Below are 19,007 nucleotides of genomic sequence, written 5' to 3' on the forward strand. Positions count from 1 at the left end.
AGACCCTCCTGCCTTCGTGGTTCCTAAGCGTTGCGTCCATTTCCAGTCTCGGGGGTAGAACTTGTCGATCGAGAAGCGCGGCTGGCTGGCCATAGGGCGCCGGTTTCGATTTACGTAGTCCATATCCGGGTTACTGGTCTTTGGTACACGCGAGGCCTTGCCCGGTCGCGGCGATGCTGAGGATTGGGCGATGCAGTATACTCGCATGATGCGAACGACCAAGGCGGGATGTTGAAATCTGACGGAGTCATACACTGTGATTACATAATGAATTTCTTACTCAGTCGTCCCAAATCTACGCATGCACCGTGCCATGCTGACGTTGCTTAGGTTCAGTGATGCCTACGGACAAGAAGCTCAAGATCTTAGGAGGCGTTTCCACCCTCTTCCCGGCCCGTCACATCGCGGCGCACGCGGTGTTTGTAGCTAAACTCCTCATCCGCCACGGCACTCATGGGCTTACATTCCGCGTGAAGGCTACATCTGCGCCGAAGCCGTATATATAGCGCTAAAAACTCTTGAGGTAGAAAAAAAAGTTAAATAGCTTAAGGAGGGCTAAAGCTGCGCTGGTGTTTTGCATAGCGGATAACGAGCAATTCCTTGATTAGATATTACATTCCGCGGTATCAGCCCCTTAGTACGATGCAGACACGCGAGAGCTTAGACATACATATACATATGAAGACTGATACAGTTGCGTGCCTTCCAAGAACGCCGCCTCTTCCCAGAGAGAGGAAGCCATGTACCTCCGATTTCTAGTCATTAAGCCAGATCTTATACATTAATCCTCTACTTGCCATCATATAATACTCCCGCAATGTACCTTCTTCTAACAACAATCCATCCCAGGACTAGAACCACAAGTCTCATCACACACCCCCTTCAACTAACTAGGCACGCCTTCATACTCCCAACCGCCAGCCATCCTCCTCCTCCGGCCCCTCTTATCCTCCCTGCGATTCGCCGCACACTTAACGAAAAACGTCAGCGCCGCGAGCACAAAGATAATAACCGCTGCTATAGTCGGCACCACCACGACGCGCGTCTGGTTCTTATCCGTCGGTGGTAGGTACGGACAGCTGCCGTTCACGCCCGTGGCCCAGCAATCGGCTACTTGGAGACTGTTTAGGTTGATGTAGACGGGGTCTGTGTGGGAGGAGGACGAGGAAAGAAGGGCGGAGAGTAGGTGTACGTTTTCGAGCGCGGTGTGCGGGACGCTGAATGTGAGGCCGCTCGGGCAGGCGGAGTCGTAGCCGCCGTCGTTGTAGGTCATGCTGGCGGAGGAGAGCTCCCAGCGGTAGGGAGCGGAGGTATCTTGGCAGGCGATGCGGTGGCGTTCGCCGCAGTCTGCTACCCGCCAACGGCCGGGATAGGGCGAGGTAGTGATGACTGCGCAACGATTCTTAGTGCTGCCATCGTCGGTTGAGGTCGCATTGAGGGGTTCGCCAGGCGCCCACGACCAGAGATGCGAGTTCACGAAGGCGGCGTAGGGGAGTGGGTTCTCGTCCGCGGTCGCGTTTGAGAGGGTGGCGTTGAGTAACGGGGAGAAACCGCAGGATGTCAGGTTGGCGATGGACGGAATGAGGGCTAGGAGATCGGGAGTGGCGCTGATAGTGGGGTTGGGTGCCGACGCTACGAAGACACGTTAGGCAATGTCTGATGTTTAAGGGGGCAAAGTGGAAGAGCAGCATGTAGGTCCGTTTTCAGACCATTAAACGCCTTAGAGAGCAGCTTCCCAAATCCAGACTAAGACATGCTGATATGTGTACTGCAATATACGTACCTATGGCCCAAGAAGAGTTTGTAGTCGCCGTTATGGATTCCTCGGAGGGGTTGAAAAGGCAGCCGGACGATATGCTGCCGTCTGTGCTAAATGTGACATCTTGAAAGGAGCTTAATGTACCTTGGCCAAAAATGGTATCGCCTTCAGTCGAAGTGTTATAGTCCTGCATCTGGGGATCAATGGTCCCAAAACCCAGAATCAGCCTATGCAACTCTTTGAACTCCATATATGCTTCTGTCGGCCATCCGTCGTTGGTAACTAGATCCCCCGAGGAGTCCTTTGGCGTCCCGAAATAACCTTTGGCTGGAAAGTTGGTCGACGGAACGTCGAACCATGAGTGGTTCAGATTCGCACGCTCGGTCTGCAGTTTCTGTGGCGTGTAGAGTTCGTCCGACAGATTGCCGTTGATGACATTGCTCAGACTTGCCCCACTGGGCAGTTGATTTGAGCTAGGCTGTTGTGCTGCATTGTTCGGCGCTGCCCATGATGCGGCTGCATGAATGTTGAGAATCAAGAACGTGATAGATGCATCCGTGGTGGTTGATGTAGCATCCAGGAAGGCTTCATGGATGGCTGTCAGGAGGTCCAAGGTTATCGTGGATGTGCAATTGTAGTCTCCGATCTGCAGTAATTGTTCTCCATTGGTCATGGGGAAGCTTATGACGGTAGCTGACGGCCCTGCGCTTGTTGTCGAGGAGGCTACCAATGAACTTGACGCCGTCGACGGCTCGTCCGTGGTCGAAGTGCCGGAGGGTTCCGGACTTGATGTTGACCCAGAGACAGATTCATCTTGCCGACGTCTCACTGTAGCGCCTCCAGCCTCCGGTAGCACCGTGGGAAGCAGTAATTCTCTTGCGGCACGAGCTACGCTCCCAGTCTCCGACGGATAAGAGGGAGTTATCCCTCCGGCAGTGGAGGTTTGTACATTCGCACCAGAAGGCGGTACCTCCACGGGGCACAGACTCCATTGCGAGCGTCCGGCATCCCAGTATACGTCGACGAGAAATCTTTCAAACCCAACCGCTAGCAGATTCGAGAAGCACTTCTGAAAAGCAGTGTCCTCATACTGCTTATTGCTGAAGCAGGCCGCGCTCAAGGATACCGCTGGCACGCTGTGATAGTTGATGGGTATGAGGAGGCCCACGTCTCTTTGTGTCTGTCATTGCAGTCAGCACTATGGCTCGAGAAAAGCAGTCTGGCCCCAACTCGTCTACTGGGTTGATGAGAAGATATCGCCTCCAAGCCTCCACACCTCTTCCACGCACGACGCAATACCTTGATTAGGTGTCGAGGATTGAAGCCAGGTAGACAGCGCAATCCGCATGACGCTACCTCATTGGCCCTTTCGTCCCAGAAACGGTCCGATGGCTGTTGCATCGGACGTGGAAAGCCATGTACCGTTGATGTGCGGGTAATCCTCAGACGGGGTAGCCCTCATCCCTCAGCAGGCTTCAGGGAAGTTGGCGACCGGGCAAAGAAGCCAACATGCCCATGATCCCGTAATGATGAGTGAGCCATCTGACGGTGGGGATAGGGTGTGATGGTGAGGCAGACTAAGCCTTGATATCCGGAATTTCCCCCTTGGGACAACCCTCCGAGAGCATCGACGGAGGGCACAGGTGAAACACGTGATATAAGCAACTTACCCTAAACGCCAGATTCCACGGCCTGGCACGGGTGTCCAACGCAGCCTGATCCGGGGCGTACGGCGGCTGTGACGACATCCCCACGCGCCCCACCAAACCCTTCAAATGCGCCTCGGCGGACCGTTAAAATACGAACATGGGAACAATACGAACGCGAGGCATATGCAACGAAACGAGAAGGAGGATCAGAAAAGCGGATGGCTATCCCGGCCGCGTCCGGCTGCAGTCGTGATGGGATGGTGATGGATGATGCGGCTCGGCATGTCGTTTGATCGACGCCAGCTCGGCGCAAGCTAATGCACGTGACCAACGGCATCGTCCAGGTAAGATGGGGGTTGGCATCCGGCTAAAGGCCATTGGACGAATCAGACCTATTTCGCATAGTCATGCCGCGCCGTTGATGTTTCAGTAAGAGCAGGATGTGGGCTATTTTGAGTCTCTCGCTGCAATGGCTTGCATAGGCCACGAGGTGCACCCCCGTCCAACCTCCCAACGAGGCTGCTTATATACATAAATCTGCGAGAAAACTGCCCTCAGTAGAAAAGATATGCTCACATCCCCCGCAAGACAGCGTAATACGAGGCTCTCTTGCTGCGCGAGGGGCGTCCATGGTGGGCACCCGACAACGTGTCTCTTCCATTTAGCCTGTAAGCGAGCGCGCACCCCTTCCCTGCCGGCTCCGTCCCAATCACCTCACCAAACAAACCCCTACCTCCGACCCCTACCCGTCCGATGCTCGCCCAACGAAACAGGAAGTTGGAAACACAGCGGTGGGTTCGCCAAATCCCACGGCAAGGGGTCGCCAACGGGCGTGCCGCTCTGTTGCGTTTTCGCTGCTTTTTGCCCAGACGTCCGTCCGGCCACGCGGTTTTCTAAACTTGGCCTGGATGGCGAACAGCTGCCGATTGCAACACGGAGCACGCTGCGCGCTCGCACACCGCACGCGCAACGTGCGAAATCTGTACCGGAGCTCCGTCTACGCAGCTCGCTTGCCCTTCCTGCTGGGTACGGGGTAGGGGGGAACGTGCGTATTACGAACGACGTGTGGCCGGTCGGTCGACCCTGCACTGCGCACTGCGCACTGCGCACAACGCATGTTCACGCCTGTCGGCGGAAAGAAAATTTTCCCTCTTGCGCCTACGTGCGTAGGCTTGAAGCCGCAAGCACAGGCCGAGGCGCGAATTGACCATGCGCGTGATCCCTACACACAGCAACCCTCAGCTCGCCCGTGAAACCTGCTCCAAAGAAATCGATATATCGACCGCTCGCAAGAGGGCTCCGACAAAGTAAACATCTAGATATCATAGTCAGCACCCACTAGCCTGCCGCCTTACCAACGGCCTCTATCCATGCACAAGCGTACACTATGCCCCTTTCCACCAACAGCCCCAAAACCCTAACGCCCCAGCCCAGTACAGTAGTAGGTAGTGAGAGCCACCGCTAACTAACAAACCAACCAACCAACTAATCAACCCTTTCTTTCCCACGCGCGCGCCCTCAACCGAGAGGCCAAGGTAGGCCCAAAAAAAATAATCCACGTTAAGCAAAGCACCACGGCTCGATCCTTCCGCACCCTCCTCCCAACGCCCCCGATCTGCCTCGCTTGGGGGCCATGCATGCATAGCATTTACTAATACCGTACATAACGACGATGCCCTCCGCAACGAATCGCGCAGAGCGTCGTCCCTTCAGGGCAATTCGCTGCTAGTTTTATAGTGCGAATACGAGGCCTGCGATACTGTAACAGGCCTGTAGCACGCATGCATGGCATGGGTTCGTGGGAAATACGACGGCGGTGCGTGCTGCATGCGAGGATGCGGCGCAACGGATGAGGCCCAGCTGCCCACACGTGGCACGTAGCCGCCCACCACGTTTTTGGCGGCCGGGGAATCGTTCTCCGCGATGCGAGTCCGAGGCGCCGCGAGATTCGAAGCGATGCGATTCGAAGCGAGACAGGACCGACAAGAGCTGACTGGACTGGACTGGACTGGGCTCTTTTGTGCGGCGACATCTCGGGGCAGCGTTTCGGCGTGGCCGTGAGGGTTGCGTGTATCCACATGTGCAGCTTGCTCAGCGCAGCCAGGCGCTTCACGACGGGGCGCGAAGGAGGTGTGCAGAGCGAAGCGCCAGAACATTTTCTGGGTCGTCCCTGAAGTCTGCATATGGACATATGCGAATTGCGCCTTTAGACTTTGCGAGCTTCGCAATAGCCGTGTGTCATGCATTTCTGTTTCGACGGCGCGACGCGCAGAACCGCAGTTCAGCCTCCCTTGCCCACAACACCGGCGCGAACCTTGCTCCGCAGCAAGTAATGCGATGGGGATCTGAAATCCACATCCGGCCGCCGTTTGTTTTGAACTGAGAACTCTCGCACGATGCAGGGATAGCGTACGTCTTACCCGGCGCTTTGTCGACGGTGCCCCTGCCTTAGTAGGCATGCTACGAAACACCTGGGGCAGGATGCTTCTCTGGTACTGTACATACGCCGGTTTGCCCGCTGCTGCAGGGGATTTGTGTTGAGGTTTTAGATGCTTGATGGGACGTGCGATAGGGCCAATCATGGGGGTGCTAACACGTAAGTGCTGCCTCGGCCATGGCATTATCGGCATTTGGCTCGGGAGGATCAGATGAGAGAGAAGCAGGGAGAGTAAGATGCGATATGTGGTTGCGCAAGTAGATGCGTTCATTGATTGATTGCGATGTGTTAATCGCTTCGGGGTATTAAAGCTTTGAGTATGGCATCGACAGTAGATTCGAACACAGAGAGATCCATCATTAACGCGGTACCCAAGCCCACAGCAGGCACGTAGCCTCCATTGAAACTCCAAGTCCGGTAGAACGCCTGACAGTAGACCCGATCCCTCACGGTGTCCCAGTCCAGCCCGCTATGAAACAACAAGAGCAGAAGCGTGATAATAATGATGAAGAAAGATCCTCCGCCCAGAGTACCTTTTTCCGTAGTCCTTACATGGTGGGTATCTCGGCGGCCGTCATGACTAGGAGCCCAATGTCCCAGTCCCGTTTTGGTAGTTGCAGAAGAGAAAGCCTTCCAGCGAGAGTGAGACCAGATGATGAGATGAGACAAAATGTCCGTAGTGAAGGCCGATCATTAACAAAGTAGGTTTGAAGGTGCTTATGAACAAGAAGAAGGGGATAAGAAGCGCGAAAGTGCGAGACTGCACCGCTGGTGTGACGCCCTAGAGCCTCAGGCTAGTGGTGCAGAGCCTCGTGACGGAGTTTACACGAGGTTCTTCAGGTCCATCCTAGAATCCTGAGCCTTTTCCCGAGGCGAAACAGGCGCGCTCCGTGTCTCAGTCGGTTGCGTGGGGCGCGCAAAAGGCGATGGAAGCTGCCTTGATGACGGGCTTGCGGTCGTAGGCGAAGGCAGCGGGACTCGGCCGGGCTCGGCGAGCGTGTGGAAAGGAGGCAACGGCCGTTGCTCTGACAGTGGCGCAGAATGAGGGAGACCATGATGGTGTACAAGCTGAGTAGCCGGCTCGGTGAGCAGCTGGGGTCTCTCAGGCCTGTAGTGCGGCTTATAGTCTGGTTCCCTGAAAGCAGGCGTCGGTGCGAGAGGCTCAGTGCGGAGTGGAGGCAGCTGCACAGAGCCCCGCCTTCTGTATGGGTCGTAGACAGTATGGTCATCGTCCTCAACCGCGAAGCCTGTCTGAGGCAGATAGCGAGTGCATGAGTTCCTGCGCTCGTCTCTGCCGCCAACTAAAGGCGCGAGAGTGATATCGAGAGGTGAGGCTGCTCCGCGCGGTGAGCGGGACTCTGAGCCCGTGTCCGTAATTAGAGAAGGCGCACCATCTGCCGAGACTATGGAGTAGCCAGAAGGTGATGGCATAGGCGTCTCGAAACCTCGTCCTCGGGAGTTGTATGAGTGGAGTTGGAGGGGCGGCGGTCGCGACCCGGGATATGGCTCGAAGCCCTGAGGCTGGGGAAGCTTGAGCACACGCGGCGAGTGCATCGGAGGGTTCAACGATGCTCGGCGCGATTGAGGATACGGGGGGAGGTGGTGCGGCATGTGCGAGGGAGTCTCGTCCTCTTGGTGAGGCACTGTCTGAGCCATGGACGGGTAGTGGTAGGCAGGCTGAGATGGATGCATCTGCTGGTGGCCGCGCTGATCTTGCTGCTCAGGATTGCGCTTCCGTCGGTTCTGGCCGCCGTTCCACCAGTTCTTGACTGCGTTGTCGCTGCGTCCTTTAAGTCGTCGCGCAATCTCAGCCCACCTCTTACCCATCTCGGCTACCAGCTTCTCAATCAATTCTCCCTCTTCAGGAGTGATGGGCTCATGATTAAGCGACGGCTTGAGGTTTTGGTGATACCGTTCCCGGCATTGCTTCGGGGAACGAGAGCCGATTTCCTGGGAGATGCGGACCCAGTTGTGCGGCCCGTTACGGCTAACCAGGTCAATGAGCCAGCGGTCTTCGTGCTGCGACCAAGGGCCGCGGCGGTGAGCAACCATGCTGTAGAAAGGAAGCTCTTGATACGGATGTTGGTGTTCAAAATCCGTGATGAGTTGGATAGCACCACCAGGCGGCACCGGACGTCGCGTTACTGACGTTGTTTGCAGATATTCAGTGACGGGGACGACTTGAGCGTTGTGCTCGGCCGTTGCGCGCTGCGTAGACTGTCAGTCGTGGTTCCATTCTATGGCTACCAGAGCGTGGTGGGCTGTAGACACAGAGTCGTCATTTCGCACGCAGGGGCACGAAGTGACTGCTCGGTCTCGGGAAGCGTGCAAGTGCAGGGAAGGAAGAGAGCGTACAAACAAATGCAAAGAAGAGATTCTTATATAGCAATGCGATGTGAGGGTAGAAGGGTTTATTTTTAAAAGAAGAATTTAAATTGCACGAGACGAGACAGGAAAGTCGAGACGATTGAAGCAGCAGTGTCGAGGTATAGATGGCTTGATATATGTGACAGTTGCGTACCTTGCTTGTATGGTGGAAGATATGGGGGCAGACAACCACGGTTCGGAAGAGCTGCACTCTGAGTCTGGTACAGCCGATGTCAGGTGCGATGTCGACGGCTGGGGAACTGAACCAGCGGTAAGATGCGAGACAGGTGGCGGCGGGTTCCTGAAGAGTATATATCAACGGCGCGGGCAACGGTAGCGTAGTCGATGCGGGCGCCAGGGGAGCGAGGAGGTATTGACTTGGTCGGGAGGGATAGGGTGCAGAGGCCTCTGGTTTTGAGAGATGCGGGTAAGGCAGTGGTGAGAGTGGATGCTCAAATGGGAGCCGGGGGCGTCATGCGGCGCTCGAGGACTTTAGCTGGGAGCCCACACCTGCAAAATGGCGCTGGCGCTGACTGGACGATCCGGAGACGAGGTGAGGCCCTGACGAGTGACGGATGCGTGCGCTTGTGCGATGGAACAGCGCGATGGGCCGGGACTAATAATGTATCTGCTCTCGACGGCACCCTAACAGTATGGCTCCGTGCTGGCTGCACAGGCTTGTCCAGCTTGTTCCCAGTTTGGTGGACCAGATCGTCGGAATCTGTGCTCTACCTTGTTGCACATCGTAGCATGGCTTTTTGGCGCTCGCTGGGCCGTCTCTGTGCGGGAAAAATGAAGTCGTCGCTCGCAAACGCTTCTTTTCCCGCACTGGTGAATTGGGCCCCCTTGCAACAGCCACTCCCCCGCGGCCGTCTCGCGCAGCCTGGCTCGCGCCCCAGTACATACAGTAGGCGGCGCTGCCGGGGGGCCCCTGGCGGTTTGGCCGCCGATTCATATGGCGGTGCGCGCGACGAGGCGCTCCAGGGTACATCAGTCACGGCGCTCGCTCACGAATACCCCCACTCGGTCGGTGTCGTGCCCTTCCCCTCCCATGCCAGTGTAAAACCAGACACGCCCCCAGCAGCGCTTCAGCCCGCCGCAAGGACGACAGCCGCCAGGGTCCGGGGTCGAGGCGCGATGAGCTTCATTTCGCGGCCGCTCGCCCTCGCGGCCTCGTCGGCCCTGGTCATCAGCTCGATTTATTGACAACTGTGTTGCGGGCGTGCTCAGTGTTCCGCAATCCTGGATGGAGGCCAATGTCGAGCGGGACCATGGATGTGGCCTGCACGTCCCGGTCGGGAATGTGCACCTCCGCGTGAGCCTCCGCCCGCCCAGCGTCACCTAGATTATCGCCGCAAAACGCGTCTGCGGGCCTGGTCCGGCCCCTTGTAGCACCCAGACGGACCAAGAATAGGCGGCCAGCCTGACAGGACGCGCTCGCCGTGCCCTGAACTCACGCCTTCGTCGGCGCAGACATGAAATGGAGGGCAAGCGCTCGTCCATGGCGATGCACGTTGCAGTTGCAGCAGCGTCACCACTCGCTCGTTGCGGTTTCGACACAGGGCGGCGGTCGATCAAACGGCGCTGAGGCTTGAGGACGGACCGAGCGTCCAGATAGCGATCATCGAGACGGTGGACAGGGAGGAACGAGAGGTCGGCGAGGTGTGTCTTGGCGGCAGTCAGTCCTCCTTTTCGAGCCATCCATGGGTGTATGATGTCCTGCTTCGGCCAGCCTGCTGCGGTGCCTTGAGCCTCACGTCTCAGCCGGCACCGTACCGCGCAGTCCTCCGCACACGGCTCTGCTCGCGCGTGCCTCGAGAATGCGACTCTGTTTCGACTGCTGCCTCTGCTGCTGCTGCTGCCGCCGCGGCGTCGCAGGGCGGCCGTTGGGGGACTGGACTGGCACTTGGCTGGACACCGATCAACCGGGCCGCAAGGCGAAAGCAGCGGGTGCGCTGGCGTGCATCCACCGCGTCGGAATGGCCAAACGCCTTAGTCAGCGGCCGCAGCCAATGGGCGCCGTCTGTGTAAACACAAATACCCCCCTGCTAGCGCGCCTGGCCGAATGGGCTCCCCTTTTGGGCGATGACGAGACCCCGTTTGGCACAGCGACGGGACGCCAGGACGTTTTGCCCCAACTCTGAACTAGTGACACGCACCGCCATCGCCAACTCGTCGTTGCCGCGAGATCCAGCACCCGTGATCGAATGCGGACACGGTTGACGAGCGCCGGCTGCCAGCGGAGTTGCTCGATGCGTGCTCCTGGCCCGTATCGGATCGGCATCGTCGGAACCATGCATCACGCACCTACATGTACATACATACAAAGAGCCGCTCCGGATGGCCATCCAGCGTGCTGGCCAATGATTACGCCATCGTTGCTGGCGCCGTCTGCCTCCCTTCGCACTCCCCTCCGGCTGCCATGCGCGCGCTGCAAAAATAGCGACGCTCCACCCCCATCCCACGCGATACACTGTCGGCAGAGGCAGCGTGTATTCAGGGAGAATGCACCCGGGTCGGGCAATATCAAGTGAGGCAGCGGGGTCCCCGACCAGCGGACCACGGCCTGCACCACTTGTGGCTGACATCTGGGGTCGCACAGTTCCAGCCTGTTGGCGGCCGCGCCACTCGCGCTGCCGCTGGCTGAGCGCTCGTCTACGCTTCCCGCAAGCAGCCAAGCCCGCTCCCAACTTGCCGGGGCAAGCGTTGAACCGCTCTCGCCTGTCGCCATGGTTCCGAGTCAGTGTCCTACAGACACTCCACCGGATCCCAACCACCAGGGCACCTGCTGTTTGGCTTGCTGTTTCGTCACCTGGGCTTCCCCTCCGCAGCCTTCTCAAAACGACCTCGTGCATGCGGGCCGACATGGATCGAGCAGTGTCGCCGTCCACTTGTGCCCAAACCAATCCCGTCCCTCCGGCGCATCCTGTTCACTACAGTATCGCTTGCACGTCAACGGCCGCCAAAGCCGATCCCTCTTCGGGCCCGGAGAAAAGTTCAACCTGTCCTAACAGGCAAGGTCCGAGGAGCCTCGTCAGCGTGTGCTGGCGGCATGTCCTTCGTTGAGCGAGTGTCATGCGGTTAAATGACCGGGCGGCGCCCGTCGCGGAGCGCTCTGGATGCGCCAGAGGCATCGTATGCGTCCCTGGCAGCGGTTGACATCCCTTGCGCCAGCTGGAACTCGGAGTGGGGGGCAATCCTTTTGGCCGTCGTGATCGGTGACTTGCGATGCGCCGGCGGAGCACAGAATGTCATTTCAGACGGTCAACGCTTCTTCTCTGACGGAGCAGCCTGTGCAACCAAAGGCTGAAAATCCCGGTCGATTACCTCTCTATGGCTGCGTGCCTGCGCGTCAGCCGCGACTGGGTTCAGGCAGAACAAAAACACACACCCGAGTCCATGCTGCAGTTCCCGCATGCTGGGACTAACGGTGGTTCCAGCGATCCAGTGTGTGGCTCATGCTGTAGCCACTGCCATGTCTGAGCAGTATTTAGCCCTCCGGCACAATGTTTAATTGTGTGGAATGCGCCCAGGATGGCATGAGCCAATAGATGCTGCTTTTTGCGGTTCCGTACGACCACGTTCAATTGTCGCAGACGACCGAAATTCCTCGGAGGGCACAGAACCTTGGAACTTTGCATCTCACCGCGGGTTCGGTCTTCAGACGCTGCAAAGCCGAATGTGGGTGCCGCGAGGAGCCCAGCCCGAATACCCTGCGCAAACAGACTCCAGTTGGTCGAATGCGACCGCCTCTCTTCCCAGCAAGAACAGCATAGGTATGTACGGACGGAGCAGGAGCAGTGGTTTGATTGCTCAAGCAAGGAAACGCCTCATGCTCGAAGTGTGCATAGAGCAGGATTTGCGCGGGAGGAAGTGCCCGCTTCAGAGACAAGATTGGCGCAACATGTCAAGCTGTTCCTTGCAAGTGTGTTGTTGTCTCAACCCCGCCAAACTCTAACGCGCCGCCATCCAGCGCCCCTTGACCCGACAGGCCAGGACGGCCAGCCAGCGAGGCCCCGACCCGAAGGTAACGAAAACGGCTGTGGTGGTGAAGACGGCGGCAGGACCTCTGTGCTGTGCAACGGAGCACGTCGGCGACGTCCACGCGTGGATGCAGTGAGTCTCGATGAACACGAAGTGCGCGACGTCTCTTTTGCTTTTCCGCTCCTGAATCCGTGTCGTGGAATACATTGACGGCATGTTCCATCCTCTCAATAGCGGCAAGTCCCATCGGAGAGCGAGGGTGAGCGAGGCCAATGCAAATCGCAGCCTGTGGAGGCTGCACTCCGCAGCCGGCGTCGCAGAAGCAGCAGGCCTCCCCTTTTCGACGACAAGGGCCCGCCCGACGGATCAGAGGTCGAGATCGTGGAGCACTCGACACAGGCAGCGGATCACGAACAGCGTGTTGCAGGTGCTCGCAAAAAAGAAAAGGCGGCTGGAGAAGGGCAGGGTACAGGGGCCCCCAGGACCGATCGCCCGTAGATTTGAGATTACCGAGCGCATCCCGCACCCACCCCGAGCCAATGGTGCCGTCGGGCTTGCCAGCCCTTCATCTTCCCGCCAGCCTGCTGCACGAACAGCGTGCGCCCCCTATTTCCCGTGACCGCAAAGGGCAGTCAGTAGCTAGCGCTTTCATCGACAGCGTGCGGCGCCGTGCTTTTGCGCGCTGATGCTTCGGGGCTCACTGCTTTGACAGCGGCATCCGGCGCCCATACCGACGTCCGCCGATGACGCAGTGGCCCGTTCTGACCTCAGCGCTGGGAGCGTTTCACAGGCGGACGGCTGCCCTTGGGTTGAGCACTCACAGCTCGCCCGTGGTCGACCTACGAAGTACGAAGCACAGCAGACCGCTGCACCGCGCGGGCGATAAAACACCGGCCGTCGTTGAGCGCTCTTCTGACTCGCCTCAGAGCCTTTTGGCTGCTCTGCATGCAGCTCTTGTGCGGCGCACTTGATCTGCGCCTGTTAGTCGGCCGCAATCCGAGCAAGATACAGCACCCTGGCCGTTTAGATCTGAATCACGCGAATCGGATCCGCGCGCCCCACTCCAATGCGAGGCGATGCTGCCCCCTTTCCATCCTCCCCTCCCGTCAAACAGGGCGAAAAGCAACACGACGCCTCGACCCACAGCTGACGACAAACTTATGGTTTCAGGCTCCTTGCCAAGGCTGCAAAACCTTGGGCGTCCAGCGTTCATCGTGCGGCCGCGTCAAGTGGATTTTTTTCTGCGCCTAACCGGAACCACACCTCCAGCATGCCTATCCCCTTGTGCTGCATCGCTCGATCCTCTTCCAAGCCGAAGATGCTCGGAAAGCGCTGCGCCGGTTGATCGTATCTAAGTATTCCCGAATGTCACACGCTTCGCACTACTCAGCAACGCCCAGATACGCGCCTTCCCGTTTGGTGTGGCGCTCCTTTGCGATTGGCCAATTGCCAAGCTTTTGCAGTATCTGGGAAGCGGCTTGACCTCGCCGACATCACCGAATTGGTTGGCCTTGTTATTGGATTTCGGATGGCCCTGGACTAGCCACGCGCCCAGCATGCCTACGATTCAACATGTTGGAGCGAGAGCGGCAGCTGTGCGCGGCGCGAATGAACCGCGCTGTACGGTTGTGCCCGCTAGACGGCTGGCTGGAACCCTCAGATGAGCAGTGCTGTTCAGCTGGCGCCGTTGACGGCTCTTCCACTCACTTTCTTCCCGTCCAAGAGACCCTTTCCAGCTGGAGAAAGCGTCTTGACAAATACTGTTTCTAGCATTTCCCTTTCTGGCGATTTCGCCGCGCGCATCGCTGAGCCAATGTGAACGACATGTATGGGCCATCGAGACCGCATCACCATAAGCTTTGGTGGTGCGAAGAGCTGGACGAGCTGCGACCTTGATGGGCTCGATGGGGCGTCCGCCTCCCCTTCAATCTGCAAGGCGCGCAGAATCTGCCTCAGTCTGCTCACGGGAGCCGCGAATCAGCGCCCTAGACTTCAGTGACGCTTCGCTATTTGCAGTTGCATGGCCGTCTCGACTCTACTCACAGCAGTGGACGTACAACAGGCCACACTCCACTATCAAAATCCCGTATAGCATTCGCCGCTTCGTTGTCACCGAGCAGAGATCCTTCTGCACCTGCAGGTCAAGCGGTGATAGGTAAGGGCACGCAACACTCGTCACGCCAAAAGCATCCAACTAGCCTCAGAGATCAGGCACTAGTTATGCGACCGATCGAAGCCGATTCAGCGGCGTGCGTTGGGAAAGTCGGTGGAGCGAGCGATCGCCGTAGCTGCGTATAACGGCAAGCGGCCACCAGTCGTTGGTCACTTCCACCACACCAGCTGCAGCACTGGCACCCGCATTTGTCCTCTCACGATCAGATCACTTCCTTTTGGAGGCCCATGGCGCCCCAGTGCGTCTGTTTCCCCCTCTTCAGCTTGAAAAGGCCTCAAACGGGTCACTAATGCAGTCGATTCGGTGAGTGCAACTGCCACGTAAATCGGACCCACGGCTACAAGGCGCTAAGCAGCCGGTTTCAGGGGCGCCGTAACGTCGCTCTAAGGGAGCCCATTGCTCATTGCGTGCGTAGCGTACCAAGCGTCCGTCAAACTAGTGCCCATCGCTGAGATCGCTTTGAGATACTCACCCCTTTTGAGATCGGAGACGGGCCCGGACTCAACGCCCTCAAAGCTTTCCGTCACCCGGAGCCTGTTCCATACCGTTGCCTAGGATTTTAACATTTTCTTGTCGCTTGTAGAGGCGTTGACGCTCGGTCATGCGGGAGTACACTCAGAGCATTTAGTGATCAGGAGAGGTCGAAATCCCTTTGAAAGTTCCGGCCGAAGGGCTTCACGCAGCGAATCAACACTTTATTAACTGAGCGCTCGTGGCTAGAGCGAAGCCACGTTGACGGCTGATGCCCTTGTAGGAAACAGCTGGGGTTCGTTAGATGCATTGCGCGGCTTCAGACACGGCTCACGATCTGGAGAATCACTGTTCTCACGAGATCAATTTGCACTCCTCGAGTTAGCAGGTTGACGGTGTGGTGGCTTTACGAGGCGCTCACTCCAGCATGCAGTAGACAGGCTCGCTTTGTGGATGACCACCTGCTGCTACAGCCGTGAGCAACAAGGCGCGAGAAGTGGCTTTCGCCCTGAAGAGCGATCTCGGTCGTGAGAAGGATCAGCGTATGCTTCTATCGGCCCGGCAGCAATGCTAAGCACCCCACGCCTACCAGAAGCTTAGGGAAACAGCATGCCCTACACCTGGACGTATGGTGCTCAAGGATCTCAAAGCACCAGCATTCTAAGCCGTACCCTCCCAAGCACTGTTCACCCTCGGACTTCCTGCTCTGCTAATCAGGGACTAGGCTGAGACATCTATTCCGAGAGCCATGACCTCTGTCGACCGTTTGCGCACCTGTTCGCCATCCTCCACACGAAAAGGCGCAACTGCTGATGCAGTGACAGCCGTGTCGCCAGGCCCTGTTTGCCTCTCATGCTCTCTCCTGACAGCCCTGACCGTGCCACTAACATGGAGGAACGCCATTCAGAGCCCGAGACATCACGAGGTGCTGTTCCCCGCCAACAGTTACTGCGAGCACCATCCGCCCTGGGCTCTCGAGCTCTCCTACGCATGGCTTCTTCCACGAATGCGGACGCGTGATCAAAGGGACTTTACGAACATTCGAGCTCTGAACTAGAGTCCGCACAGGGTCCAGCCCATGCCCACTTCACGGAGCTACCCGCCCACCGGTAGAGCTATGGACAGGCGTTCCAGAGTATCGATGCCGCGACGTTGCCGGTGCGCAACTATAGGGACCTTGATTGTAGTATACGAAAATAGCAGTGCTCGCCAAGGAAAGTCCTCCTTATGGCTCGCACGACTACCGGGAGGTATATTCCAGCTTCAAGGACATCCCCAGGACCTCGACCGAACAGACCAGTCGTTCTGAATATAGATCGCGTTTACTCGTCATCACGGCGAGCAGAATGGTTCACGAAGGACCGTTGTTGAAGTCACAGCGGGTAAACAGTGCCCTCATTTCAGCAAATTCATGCGGGACAGATGCTCCGTTCCGCAAACGGTCGTCACTACCCACGCTGCCACGGCGCGGTCCTCTCCAAAGCCATGGGCCGCACCCCAATACGCTCCACAAGAGGAAATTTCGTCGACTGGTCAGATTGCAAGCAATATAATTATATTAGTTCCCCCGTCACACACGCATCCTACTTTGCCCTACTTTTCCATCGACTTGCATATACCCGAAATGTTTCATACCCTGCGATTCTGCAAGCAGCAGCACTCTGCATGAACACGAACGCAGGACAGGCACTGGACTTCATCGACAGGGAAATTTCCCGAACAAAACATCATCCCCAACTCATCATCACGGCGCTTTTCGCTCGCCGGCCTCCCCTAGCCGCCCATCGCCGGCGACCCTGCTTTGCTCGTTCTCCTGAAGCACGAATCTCACCTCACAGCAAGGTCGTCGGCCTCGGCCCCAGCGCCAACGCTCAGCAGCAAGCATTATTTACCGAGCGGACCCCTCAACAGGAACCCAAGCCCCTACTCCCGGGCTCTCCCTCCCCTGCTCAGTCCAACAACCGTCCAATACAGCTTTACACAAGACACGAAGAATTGCTTACCTGCAGGCCACGCGACGTCTGACACAACGCTTATTGCAGCCAACGGCGTCGTCGATCTTTCCGGGGCGCTCGTGTATGCCGCGCACGCGTGGCTAGTACAATACTTGCGGCGGCTTAACCTGCTCCAGGGCCCACGATAACACCGACGTTATAGACCGATGTCCTGATTCGGCGCGGGTGGGTTCGGATGGGCAGCGGGTATGGAGGATGACGGCCGTGGGGGAATGCAGTTCGGATTCGCACACAGCTATTCTTAGGGCAAGCTGCAGGTTTCCGAGACGGATGAGGCGAGTACTGCTAAGGTGCCTTGCGTGATGGGAGCCAACACCTAACATCGCTTTAAGCCTGCCCGGGTTTGCAGCGGAAGGTTCGGCGCGCGCGTGGTGTTGAGGCAGGCGAGTGGCGTTGCGCCTGCAAGCAAGAAGACCCGACGGTCGGTGTACTGGTGGGATTACTAACCAGTCAACAGGGCTCTTGCGAGAAGGCTGAAGCAGGGTAGGGATACAGATAGCTGTTGAATGAATTCCGCATTCTGTATGTCACAAAAACTGCGTTGCGGCGAGGACACACAAGAGCTGGAAAGGCTTGTGGAGGCAAGATGCAGCCGGCTCCTGATTCGCGGAACGACTATCCCCAACGCTGCGCTGCGCAATGCATGAGGAATTGGTAAGCGAGAAGTATCCTATCACATCGTCCTCCTGCACCATTTGCTACCCAACGTTCATTTCCCCTTCGGTCGCAGCAGGTAAACTCTATTCTGATAGGCGTGTCCTATTTCCTCGTCCGACATTTCCAGCCTTGAAAGGACGTTATTGTGGAGAGCTGAACGGAAGATTGATCGGCTGGTCCGGCTCGCATCGCGTGTCGTTTCGTTGGCAGCCCGACACGCACACCTCTTTTTTTTTTCGCTTTGCCTTGTCTTCAGCTCGAAGCAAGTCCTTCGGCCGAAGGCGATCAGTACTTGAATAGAGTGGCGACAAGGCGCCCGGCAGATGGGCGGCTCTTGTGATGCGACAGCGGGACTAGCTAGGCTCAGGTCCATGTATGCAACTGCTGCTGAGATAGGAAATAGCTGCGCTGATAGTTCGGCGATGTGGGTCGTCACCAGCTCTGCTTTACGGATGAGGTGACGGATTGCTGGATCGCAGGTGTGCGAGGGAGGAGGAAGGATCCAGCGAGCTGAATCGCGCGGATCTACGATCTTGATAGGCATCTGAGTCGTAGGCGGCTGCTGTGCGGTGCTGTGCGTGGGGCGCGGCGACTTCACGACTCGCTGGCAAGCCGTTTGGCCCTTCGCGAGGCCGCGAGGTTGAGTTTGAACTGCGCGGTGAGGCAAGGCGTTCAATGTCGCTGTTGCTGTCGCCATCAACAAGCCATGGCTATGGGCACGTTTGCCGGCTTCCAGGGGCCCGTTTCGAGCTTCCGATGTCGGTTTTTCCTTTTTGTCGGAAGGAGAACCGACAAACGGTCAATCAGGCAGTGTCGACGGTAGACTTCGCTATCTACTCCGGATGGTGGAGCTTCTTGCATTGCTCGGCTCTATTCCGAGCAGATCTTTCCCACACTGAGAGCAGAAAGCAGCGAGCAGCAACAGGGCGCGGTCTTCGGCACTGCGAGTGCTTTCTTCTGTTTCTGCGTTTCGCGCCCAGTTCCTTCGAATGGGCCGGTTTTCGAATGATTGTTGCTCAACTCTGTTCTGTCACCTCGAGATCCATCTCCTCGTCCAGACGCACAAGCCTTAGTGTCGATTTGCAACAATGAAAGCCGTCCTACGAAATAGAGGAGACTCTTGCGAATGAAACAAGGCTCTCCGAGATGCACTTGCTGCACATTAGAGAGCGCACAGCATACGGGAAGCTTCAGGATGCATTACGTACGCTCTGAAGCCGGCTCGTTGAACGTGTGCACATCCAAGGCTCAGACAGTCTGAACGCTGCTCCATGTCGAGGAAGTCAAGGCCATGCTGCTCCATCTGAGATCGAAGTACAGAGAATGAGCAGCGCGACAGCGGTCGCTCAGTGCTCCCATACAGACAGAACAAGCAGGTGGGGCCTTCTCTGATCAGCACAGCACACTGTAAGCGTACTGCGACGTCTCCTCGCAGCCTCTCCTTCGCCGATTTCCCCCAGCATCCCTCTATACACACAGCAATTACGAACTTCCT

General features: G+C 57.5%; 8 protein-coding genes across 8 annotated transcripts; 4 read left to right on the forward strand and 4 right to left on the reverse strand.

The window, feature by feature from the left end:
• Positions 1–592: 592 nt before the first annotated feature.
• On the reverse strand, positions 593–3,663 carry BU26DRAFT_462522 (uncharacterized protein). The gene is made up of 3 exons (XM_033825094.1): positions 3,430–3,663; positions 1,784–2,939; positions 593–1,632 (listed from the first exon to the last, which is right to left on the reverse strand). Exons 1-3 carry the CDS (start codon positions 3,505–3,507, stop codon positions 887–889), a joined length of 1,980 nt encoding a protein of 659 aa, XP_033680622.1. The 5' UTR covers positions 3,508–3,663; the 3' UTR covers positions 593–886.
• Positions 3,664–3,904: 241 nt separating this feature from the next.
• On the forward strand, positions 3,905–4,704 carry BU26DRAFT_72064 (uncharacterized protein). Its single transcript, XM_033836269.1, has one exon. It carries the CDS (start codon positions 3,977–3,979, stop codon positions 4,613–4,615), a length of 639 nt encoding a protein of 212 aa, XP_033680623.1. The 5' UTR covers positions 3,905–3,976; the 3' UTR covers positions 4,616–4,704.
• On the reverse strand, positions 4,645–5,087 carry BU26DRAFT_522029 (uncharacterized protein). Its single transcript, XM_033829687.1, has one exon. It carries the CDS (start codon positions 5,049–5,051, stop codon positions 4,794–4,796), a length of 258 nt encoding a protein of 85 aa, XP_033680624.1. The 5' UTR covers positions 5,052–5,087; the 3' UTR covers positions 4,645–4,793.
• Positions 5,088–6,391: 1,304 nt separating this feature from the next.
• BU26DRAFT_72083 (trichome differentiation protein GL1) lies at positions 6,392–8,300 on the reverse strand. The gene is made up of 2 exons (XM_033836271.1): positions 8,201–8,300; positions 6,392–8,053 (listed from the first exon to the last, which is right to left on the reverse strand). The coding sequence occupies exon 2, from the start codon at positions 7,895–7,897 to the stop codon at positions 6,668–6,670; it is 1,230 nt and encodes a 409-aa protein (XP_033680625.1). The 5' UTR covers positions 7,898–8,053; positions 8,201–8,300; the 3' UTR covers positions 6,392–6,667.
• BU26DRAFT_72070 (uncharacterized protein) lies at positions 8,074–9,486 on the forward strand. The gene has a single exon (XM_033836270.1). It carries the CDS (start codon positions 8,558–8,560, stop codon positions 9,416–9,418), a length of 861 nt encoding a protein of 286 aa, XP_033680626.1. The 5' UTR covers positions 8,074–8,557; the 3' UTR covers positions 9,419–9,486.
• BU26DRAFT_553468 (uncharacterized protein) lies at positions 9,245–11,119 on the reverse strand. Its single transcript, XM_033832208.1, has 2 exons — positions 10,538–11,119; positions 9,245–10,122 (listed from the first exon to the last, which is right to left on the reverse strand). The coding sequence occupies exons 1-2, from the start codon at positions 10,941–10,943 to the stop codon at positions 9,554–9,556; spliced, it is 975 nt and encodes a 324-aa protein (XP_033680627.1). The 5' UTR covers positions 10,944–11,119; the 3' UTR covers positions 9,245–9,553.
• Positions 11,120–12,319: 1,200 nt separating this feature from the next.
• Positions 12,320–13,012, forward strand: BU26DRAFT_72090 (uncharacterized protein). The gene has a single exon (XM_033836272.1). It carries the CDS (start codon positions 12,469–12,471, stop codon positions 12,880–12,882), a length of 414 nt encoding a protein of 137 aa, XP_033680628.1. The 5' UTR covers positions 12,320–12,468; the 3' UTR covers positions 12,883–13,012.
• Positions 13,013–16,080: 3,068 nt separating this feature from the next.
• BU26DRAFT_72120 (uncharacterized protein) lies at positions 16,081–17,243 on the forward strand. The gene is made up of 2 exons (XM_033836273.1): positions 16,081–17,130; positions 17,188–17,243. Exon 1 carries the CDS (start codon positions 16,263–16,265, stop codon positions 16,863–16,865), a length of 603 nt encoding a protein of 200 aa, XP_033680629.1. The 5' UTR covers positions 16,081–16,262; the 3' UTR covers positions 16,866–17,130; positions 17,188–17,243.
• Positions 17,244–19,007: the final 1,764 nt, after the last annotated feature.

This window comes from Trematosphaeria pertusa (assembly GCF_010094035.1).
Source record: "Trematosphaeria pertusa strain CBS 122368 unplaced genomic scaffold BU26scaffold_12, whole genome shotgun sequence".
NCBI classification, from domain to species: Eukaryota; Fungi; Ascomycota; class Dothideomycetes; order Pleosporales; family Trematosphaeriaceae; genus Trematosphaeria; species Trematosphaeria pertusa.